The following is a 10,237-nucleotide window of genomic DNA, read 5'->3' as shown; positions in this document are numbered from 1 at the left end:
CTATCACAGCCTACAAGGCCATTCTACGCTGGTTTTCTGTCCATCTGTCTGGGAAGCAGCAGTTCTCACTGAGAAAAGGTCAATTCGATCATGTCATGGAAGGCAGAGGGGAGCGGAAAGGGGAGGGACCACAATCGGGCACCACACACACACACCTGCTCTAATTCTGCTCTGACTGACTGCTTTCTGCGAGGACATTCTGGGCTGTTTGGCCGGGGGCTCGGTGACATTCTGAACCTGTGAGAATGTTCAGTATGATCACCTCACCTCTGATGTAATATGTTCACTGCAGTGGGTGCTGCTGAGGGCTCATAATAACGTCTGGAACAGAGCAAGTGGAATGGCATCAAACACCTGGAAACCATGTGTTTGATGTGTTTCATACCATTCCACTGAACCCACTCCAATCACTACCACGAGCCCGTTCTCCCCAATTAAGGTGCCGCCAACCTCCTGGGGTTCACTGTTCATTACTTGGAAGTTTCATGAACTAGGCTTGTACTGCACATGTCTGACTCCCAAGGTCTATGTTGAGTGTAATTGAAGTGTTATGTCACGCGTGCCTGACAGTCGTGTATCTGTCTCTCCAAATATACAGGTAACTGACAACATAAAGAAAACTCTTGATCACTTGGTCATACAGGCTAGAAAAATGCCCAGTGGCCCATTATTTTGTCTACCAAGTCTAGAAGAAGAGATCTCAGTGACCTCTCAAAGGAGCTTAGAGGGTTTAAAGGGTGTGTGTGTGTCTGTGTGTCTCAGTCACCAGACATCAACCAAATTGAAGACTTATGGGAGATTCTGGAGCGGCGCCTGAGACAGTGTTTTCCACCACCATCAACAAAACACCAAATTATGTAATTTCTCGTGGAAGAATGGAGTCACATCCCTCCAATAGAGTTCCAGACACTTGTAGAATCTCTGCCAAGATGCACTGAAGCTGATCTGGCAGCTTGTGGTGGTCCAACACAATATTAAGACACTTTATGTTGGTGTTTCCTTTATTTTGGCAGATACCTGTATATCTATTTCCATCTCAGCCATTGTCTTTTTATCTCCTCACTTTAGGGTAAATCCATTTGAATTCAATTACTTTTTGAGAGCATCCCTTCTGATAAAAAAATACAACTTTCCATACTGTACATGTTTGTTCATGGAAGAAGTGGTCAGAATGTGAGTTTTAGGACCTGAATGCCAAAACATTCAGGAGATAGATGTGCTCAAAGTTGACCCATTTTGCATACCCCACCATACCATGAGACATCCATGTTTTTATCACTGGAAAAGATAAACAGTTGAGTTTGATATCATTTTACAGCTTAGAAACAGGGTTATCAACCGATCTGAACATTTATTGAGCACCTTTATCTCTTTAATGTTCTGGCGTTCAGGTCCAAAAACTAACTTTCTGACCACTTCTACATAATATGTATGGAAGGTTTTGTTCAAATCAAAAGGGATGCAGTCAAAAAAAGTGACTGAATTCAAATGTATTTACCCTTCAGTAGAAAAGACCTAAAAGACCTAAGAGATGATAAACCATAGTTTCAATAGCGTGCTCCTTGTTCCACGGTGAAGTCGTCACATGTTCTCTCTCTGTACAGTATCTGACCGCCAGGCCCTACATGCTACCTCTCGAGGGAAATGCGAACTCAAACACAACCTCACTACCTTTCTATGCCCTCTCAGTCAGTCAGTACCCAGCCAAGGACAAGACAAGGCCTACCAATGCAGAGCCCTGGGAGAAATACTCAGACTCCTCTTTCCCACACTATACCAGGGGGGAGTGGCACGCCACATGGGTGAGCCATGGGTAAGCTTGGACCCGGGGCTCATGACACTACGCCCCCCTCCCACGGTGGCCCCCAGGAAGTTGGCTCTCCTCTCATCAATCCTCCCATTATGAGCAGGGCCTGTCTGCTGAGGATGGCTCAGAAGGTCATCAGATGGAAGTTAAGAAGAGGGCCAGAACCGTGGATGAACTGAGGGGCTTGTACTGGGGTGTGTGTGTGTGTGTGTGTGTGTGTGTGTGTGTGTGTGTGTGTGTGTGTGTGTGTGTGTGTGTGTGTGTGTGTGTGTGTGTGTGTGTGTGTGTGTGTGTGTGTGTGTGTGTGTGTGTGTGTGTGTGTGTGTGTGTGGGGGGGGGGGCAATATAGTTGTCTGATTTAGGTACACAGATAGGTTTAGTGTGGGAGAGGGGTGAAGAGGGGGGAGGAGGGGGGAATCAATGGCCTCTCTGTCATTGGGTATTATGAGACTTGAGGCGCGAGTTCCCACAAGGTTGAACATGAGAATGGCTCATGCTTGATGTCAAGACTGAGCGACTGATATCATTCTCTAGTCCAGTTGAGAAAACTAGCTGCAGGGTGTTTTATTTTTTCCACACTGTCACAATGTTCAAAATTCTCAGCAGATATTAAACATCCAAGTTCATGAATATTTGCAGATATTCAAAACAAAAGTGAGCTATATACAGCCGTTCACGTTAAAAAGCCACCCAATGTCATATCCACCCATCCATATTAATCAGATTAGCCACCCACACTTCTGTAATGAAACCCATCTCAGAGAACAGAGCCCTCAGTGGAGCAGCAAAGTGACTGTGATGTCATATGAGACTCAGTGCTCTCACAGGTTGGAATCTCATTTCCATTCTGGAATGAGAGAGACATTCCGCTAAACAGAGTTCAAATTGACATCCCAGCTGACACTTGTACTTCCTGTGTATCTTCAAAGGCAACACGACTTGTGACTCTTTAGTCAGCGTGATCGTAAGCCCCCTGTTCGTTCTGTTGGTTCTCACCTCCCTCAGTTGGAATCAAAGGTAATGTTATTATGCAGACGACAGTCCTCCTACCTGAGGTGGCAGGCGGAGACAATTATACTTCCCTGGAATTCTCCACGGAATGTCGCTCGCTTCCAGGCTCGGCTTCCCTTCCTCCCTCACTCCTTCTCAGCCAACCAGGTGCTTGTCACTTATTTCCTGAATTTTTCATGCAGATGGAGGCATTTGCATGATCAAGATTCCGTGTTGTTTCTCCACATCCGTGCTGATTTTATTTTATTCACTGTTCTCTGTCTGTGTGGCTCTGTGGAGAGAGAAGGCAAGAGAACAGTATGCTCATTGGGACTGCCACAGTGTAAAGCCTACTCATTTTATGGGCTGGCTCGTCACATCAGAACACTGGTGGCAATTAGGGCTGAGTGGCCTCAAAGACACTCGACTCACAAGACAAGAGTCAATTGAACATCTTTAACATAATGTTCTTCTGACTTACATATCACTGCATATGCTATGTGAGGGATTTTCTTATGCTCCAACAATTTACAGTGACAATACAATGCACTTAATTCACAGTAAGCCTGAAAATAACACATAAGTCCTGTATAATTAATCTTTGCACCCAAAACCATGTGCTACATTTATGAAACAGTCTGTCACGAGACACAAGTCTGTAATTGACGGGAGAGAAGGAGGACAACATAAAGAGATGGTATACTGGATGTATTTCTCAACTAACATTTCAGGATGACTCACAGGCAGTATATTGTACCCGGAGAGAACTGGGCACACACACACTGCACACGGGAACACCTGTTTTTCTCGGAATAAGGAACTTAAATAAAACTATATAACCTGTCACACATCTTAAAACGGTGTGATGAAAGACGAACGGGAGCCAAATCAAAAGACAAGAGTTTGTGTTCAGTCAGTCAGGACATGAAAAAGTATTTTTTATTTTCAAATGCAGGAAGCACACATCAGTGGTGAGATGAAGGGGTCTGGCTGAGAGCTGCGTTTTATGTGCGTAAAATGTTCCTCAGATGTAGATTAATCTATCATTAAGAGGACAGACAACAAACACTTAAAAGGGGAGACACACACTGCTCCAGACATCCTCAGAGACCGTGTAAGACACACTGTCAAAACATGGTGGAACATGTTGCAGTAATGTAACCTGTATTGGAAACGTTGAGGGCCAAATAACATGAAAAGGGGATGTGTGTGAATAGGGGGGCTTCAGACAAAAACATTGGATCATGTTTTCTGGATGTGAGGTATTATGTTATATAAAATAGGCCTATACTTATCACTAAAATGACATGGCTCCTTTTACACAGGATGTTGTAATTGTTATTGAATCATATTTATTTTGGAGGTTTGTGGATGACACTGGCTGGATTTAGACAGGCAGCCCAATTCTGATCATTTTTTCACTAATTGGTCTTTTGAACAATCAGATCAGCTCTGTAATATAGCTGATGTGAAAAGATCTGATGTGATTGGTCAAAAGACCAATTAGTGGGAAAAAAATCAGACTTGGGCTGCCTTTGTGAACGCAGCCATAGAGTGGCAATTTATTTCTAACTGTGCATGCACCTGATATCTGGATGTAATGGGCCTGAATTAGTCATACATCTAATCACTGATTGGGACCCCATAGAAAGGCACTGGTGACGTTTGTCCTCCTCTGTAATGATATAAAGTGGGGAACAAACCCATTTTCCAGTGATCCAGATCCAGAATCAGGCTCCTAAATGGATGATTGGTCACCATCTCCATTAAACAAGGAGCTTTGTTGGGAGGCAGGCAAGAGGAGAAGAGAAAATCTGATTCATACAGTATAAATGCCATGTGTCCGTCTGTGCAAGTCTAACAGGGCAGATGTTGCGCATTACGCGCCAGTCTACTGCCTCTGAAACCGCTCCACAAATGAGGATCCTAATGAGAGGCACTGCTTGTGGGTCAAGGAACAGCCTAATCGTGCTAAGTCAATTGATTTATTTATTTCTCTGTCTTTTCTTTTTCTCAGCCGGGCAGGCAGAAGGACCAGACAAACAGAGATAGCAGATGAACCAACATTTGTGTGAATGAACAACAGAGTTGCCAGTCCTCATATTTCTTCATTGTAGTATTTCTTCTCATCTTTCATGCCTGGCCACTCATTACAGTGCATGCAAAGCATGAGTCTATCCATATGCTGCTGCATGTCCAGCAAAACAGCATCTTTTTCCCATACCAAGAATGTTAAACATTCATACTAAATGCAAATGATAAACAATCATCAAACTAAAAAGTAGGACAAGTGGTAAGTAATTAACTGTAAAAAGGAGAAGACAGAGTAGGCAAATGCAGTAGGCTACACTGATAGTGGGGTCTGTGGCTGTATGCATGCATTTGCCCTTAACACACCAATTACAGTGTGATTGACTTTACTAAAGGACATATTCATCAAAAAATGAATACGTTATCTCCTACTATGTATTTTACAACAGGCTTTGACATTTCAAACAATTAGAGCGCTGCTTTCAGTTACTTCCTAATACGTTGGCGTGTCGTAAAAACTGACGTTTGGGAAGTACGCTGACGTATGGGGAAGTAAAAAACGGAAAACAGCGCGCTTGTTTGAAATGGAAAAGGCGTCTCGGTAGCTATTGACAACAGTGTGATTCACTCAGAAAGTGTACATTTCGTCTTGCAATATTTTGTAGACAGCAATACATACCCTATATGCACGGATAAATATACAGTTGTTATTTAGGATACGTATGCTTGCCGTCTACAATGATGCTGTTCAATGCATGGACTTTTGACATGTAACGTTATCGTTCAACTTAGCCAGCTGCTAACGTTAGCTCTTCCTACTTTGCTTTGTAACGTTAGCTATTCTCTCCGACTGAGAAAGTTGTCAACACCCAAGGTAATCTTTGTTTACTTACCGCCGACTGGCTAACTAAACAGAGTAGAACACCTGTTGCAGTGCACGGTCGTGCTTCACTTCAGTTATAGGCTAGCTAACGTTAGCTCGCTAGCTAACTGGCAAAGTTACTCTTCAAAGTTACTTCTCCCTTTTGTCCTTTGTTGAAGTGAAGCTAGGCTACATACGAAAATGTCCTCCCGGTACAGGACCATATGTAGCTAGCTAACTTTGCTAGCTACGAAAATGTAATATTAGACGACCACCTAGCTGAATGGAACTAGTCTTGAGGACAATTAGTAACACCTGTTGACTTGTCTCTGTCACTAGAGCTCTAACGTTATTCCCAAATCAATAGTGCAGCAACAACATTGATCATATTACTATACAGTCTAATGTAATGTATATCTAGATAGTGTTGTCTCTAGCTAGCTTTCTACTGTAACGCTGAAGCTTACTCTATATTGATGAGAAAATGTGTACTGCCTCCATTTTCTTTTCTTTTTCTATTTTCCAGCTCTATGATGGCTACTAGAGACAGCAGTCACATCATGCTGCTGAAGGAAGAAGTGAGGGGTTTGTCTGAGGAGTTAGTGCAATGCCAGGTGACTGTGCTGGATGGTATTATTTATGTTGTCAACAGCTGAATCTAGCTATGTTGTTGCCAACATTTTCTGTGTTTTAAAATAAATCAGTTTATACACCATCTCAACCTGCGTTAGCTACTTCACAAGTGAACAGTTTCTAAGTGCTTACAAATACACACGGCAAGATCCTAATAAACATAGGAAAATATTGATAGATGTAACTTATATGATATTTAGAAGACGCTTTGATTTAGTCATGTGTGCATACATTCTTTTTACATATGGGGGGCCCAGGGAATCGAACCCACAACCCTGGCGGTGCAAGCGCCATGCTCTATCAACTGAGCCATAGAGCACCAACTTAGGTAATACATCTAACTCTAACCACAATGGCAATGATAGATTTACATGAAGTTGAGCTTTTTGCCCTTTTCCTTGCTACTGCACATTCCCTGCACCATAGGCTATGACCATTTCAGATTTGGGTCATAGGCTAATCAGTGAGTTTCAGCGTTTAGGACATTGCAGATAGAAACTGATTTATAGAACTGAACTCCCAGTTAATCACAAACACATTTGATCTACACATTATATTTCCATCTAGAACATACTATAACGTTGCATCCTCCTGAACGAGTCTCAGTCAGTCTCTCTCTCTCTCTCTCTCTCTGATGCTGTGATGGAGAGATGCTGTCTTGTCGTTACAGGCTCGCCACCAGGTGGTGCCTAAAAACATAAACGGTGGATTTACCTGGAATCAGTGTCTCACTTTGCATATTCACGCGCACATCTTGGAGAAGCTCACCTCTGTGAGTGTGTGTATATGGGCAAATATATGGACAAATCTTTCACTCTATACTATACAAGACTCTGTCTTTTGAGTCCAGCATAGATCATTGCTTGTTTACAGTAGTTAATGTATTGTTTCTTGATGTGTTCTGAGATTCCGAAGAAGGCCATTGAAGGTTGAAACGTCAATCTTTTAAACTTGTTTAATAAAACAAACAAAAAAATGAATTGTGCCTTTTCCTGTCCAATGATCCCAAAATATATTGAAGGGAGTATTACTCTTTTCAAGGTACAGTATAAAGCACTGACCAGCATTTGTAGATTTTACAAGACACTCTTATCCAGAGCAAGTGAGTGTATACATTTTCATACTGGTCCCCTGTGGGACTCGAACCCAGAACCCTGGCGTTGTAAGCATCATGCTCTACCAACTGAGTTACAAGGGACTACTTTTTATGGTCTGTCTGTCAGACCTGATCCAGACCGAAGTCACTCACGGCCTCCATTACATCAACCAGTTACTGTATTTCTCATCTATTGAATTGACATGAATCACTTCTCCTCGGTGGTCTGGGGAGAGAGAGAGCATCAATGATTCTGTCTGTCTCTTAGTGACTGTTAGACAGTGTTAGTTGTACCGTGTACCATTCAAATCGTGGCATTTGAAATGCCATTAATGTGTAAATTCTCTGGCACAGCGTTCTCAGGACCACCATTAACTACAAAGTGGCCCGTCTGTCGGCCAGAAAATGTTCCTACTTGACCATGCTAATTTTATTAATATGTGGCTGCATTCCAGGCCCACTTAGTATGTTTAGCCCATGGTCTTTCAAGGTCTGCAATTACAATTAATAATTCAGTGATCATCAAAAACACATTCGATACATCTCTAATACTGTGGAGAAGCCCTTGATATGGGTGGTGAGGGTCCTGGCCAGGAGTCTGACTGTCAGTATGTAAGGGCTAATGGCAGCCATAGGCCAGGAGAAGCGAGACCACCTATTTGATGTCAGGCCTCCATTTCTTAATTTGTCATTAACGGCAGTGCAGGACCAGGATTGGTGAGATCTCTATTCATCCAATAAGGATCGACTCTGCCCTCTCCACTTTGTATGTTCAGCCCATGGTCTACCAAGGTCTGCCTCCGCCATTTAGTAAATAATTGATTAGACACTTTTGAATGGGGTTTTAAAATTCATGTGCTAATTGGAGACCAGTAGATTCCAGTGGGAGTGATGACTTTTCATCTTGTGATGATGTGAAAATAATTTAACAGATGATTTTATATTAAGTCGATTCGGCATAATTCTATCTTTTAGTGTGCCGAAAATGTAGTTTTTAGATGTTTCTCATTAAATGTAATGTAGCTTATGAAAAAAAAAAATGGAACGCCGTTTTTTTGCGAGCGGCGAGTCAATTTGAATGTGAAATGTGTCAGGGGCAGAGGCTCTCAGGTGTCTCTGCGCCTTCCAGGACTCTTTCTGTCATCAGTTTAGTGCTTCTCCTCCACTAGTTACTTCAGAGCTGCAGAGAAAACCGTCCAGAATCAGATGCACTTTATTAATAAGGGATATGTTGCTTTAACTGCTGTTTTGGTTTAATCTCTAACTCCCCACTCATGAATTGTGCATAATGACAAGTGTCAATGTAGCCTCCCCTTGAGCCGAAGGTCACACTCCAGTAATGTAATCTCTCTGTAAAGACAGCACCATGATTAGAGAAGGCACACCACATCTAAAGTTTTATTTTGTACAAGCCATTTGAATTATTGATTGGGTTGTCCCCCCCCCCATATATGCTAATATGTTCAAGCATCTCATTGAATTATTTGTATTTCATTTAGAATTGCTATAACATCACCTCTCACTAATTACATTTTAAGATGTGAGAAATAGTGTTATTATTTCAGAAGAGGATGTCGAAAAATAGGAAATGAATTTCAGTATTTCTGTGTTATGTGTCTGTGAGGTTCATTAAGACTACCACATGCCACATTTTTAACATAATGATTTGATTTAGTCATAATAATAAGATTTGAGTATAATCATTCATAACCGTGAAATCTTATAACCATGAAATTGTTTGTTCTTTTCACAGGCTGACAAGGAGTTTGTGTGGTCCCTATGGAAACGCCTCCAAGTAGCCAATCCGGACCTGACCCAGGCCGTCAGCCTAGTGGTCGAACGGTGAGTTAGTAATCGAAACTGCTCCGAAATGTCACGGTTCCCTCTCACCCATACGTTATATCTCTGGAAGCATGGCCTGTAACTCATCTCCATACTACAACCTGTGAGGAAATGTTCAGGGCCTTTAAGATCTCCCAGAAATCCCATCTCCAAAGGGAAACAGAGGTAGGTAGGGAAGTACGTCTGCTGAAAGTTATCCCAAGGTTGTGTGTCCGAGACACCTTGGACATTCTGGTGGGTTTACGGCTGAATAGTGCAGATGCTCCTTTAAAGCCCTCTTATCTCCAGTCTAGCTGCTCAGCCATGGAAACCACCCACGTTAATGAAAACAGTCTCGCTCGGCTCCCATTCTAAAACTGGGAAAACGTTCACTGCCAAGTGCTTCGTTTTTTTAACGGGATAAAACGTTAGATTGAAGATGACCTTTTGCGAGGGGCGGCTAAGCCTCACAGAATACATCAGCATGGGAACTGGTTGGAAAGAACAGGGGTTCAGGTATTTCAACTACTGCAGTCATACACGGTAGTAGTGTGAGTTCAGGCATATCTGTTTTTTCAAAACTTCTGTTGGAAAAGTTGTTTGATTTAAAATGCTGTGTCAAAATGTTGTTTTTCGTAAAGCCACACCAAGCTCCTCGTACACAGAATGAAGATTCTAAAGAATCGCGGTGCAGGATTTCATTTCTTAATAAAGACTGTTCATTTCTGTTCATAACAAGCATTTCAATGTACTGTAGTAGACCTAGATGTGGAGTCCTTTTCATGCTAAATGGAGTAAAAAAAGACAATTATACCAAGATTTTGTCTCCTTTTCATGTAGTAGGTATAGTAGGCCTGTATTCTACATTCCCCTGCCTTTTGGAGCATCAGACACAAAATAAAGTGTGTCAGTTGGCAGGAGCCTCAGACGGTTGGTTTCAGGGGGAAAACATGTGTGCCAGGTTCAGGATCCTCTCTCTGTCTGTGTCTCAGGCAGT

At 42.3% G+C, this 10,237-nt stretch overlaps 1 protein-coding gene across 3 annotated transcripts in view; it reads left to right on the top strand.

Moving 5' to 3' along the window:
* Window positions 1–5,355: 5,355 nt before the first annotated feature.
* Window positions 5,356–10,237, top strand: part of cntln (centlein, centrosomal protein) — a 127,893-nt gene continuing 123,011 nt past the window's right edge. The window contains exons 1-4 of one of the 3 annotated variants that reach the window (XM_046327133.1): window positions 5,356–5,429; window positions 5,666–5,702; window positions 6,217–6,304; window positions 9,173–9,261. In XM_046327133.1, the coding sequence (XP_046183089.1) occupies window positions 6,221–6,304; window positions 9,173–9,261 (173 nt within the window). In that variant the 5' untranslated portion in view covers window positions 5,356–5,429; window positions 5,666–5,702; window positions 6,217–6,220. Of the gene's footprint in view, window positions 5,703–6,216; window positions 6,305–9,172; window positions 9,262–10,237 lie in introns of all 3 variants that reach the window. The other 2 variants (XM_046327131.1, XM_046327132.1) reach the window with 2 other exon arrangements.

This window comes from Oncorhynchus gorbuscha, linkage group LG24 (assembly GCF_021184085.1).
Source record: "Oncorhynchus gorbuscha isolate QuinsamMale2020 ecotype Even-year linkage group LG24, OgorEven_v1.0, whole genome shotgun sequence".
Classification (NCBI taxonomy): Eukaryota; Metazoa; Chordata; class Actinopteri; order Salmoniformes; family Salmonidae; genus Oncorhynchus; species Oncorhynchus gorbuscha.
The sequence above is the reverse complement of the archived record's forward strand: the minus strand, read 5'-3'. Positions and strand labels throughout refer to the sequence as shown.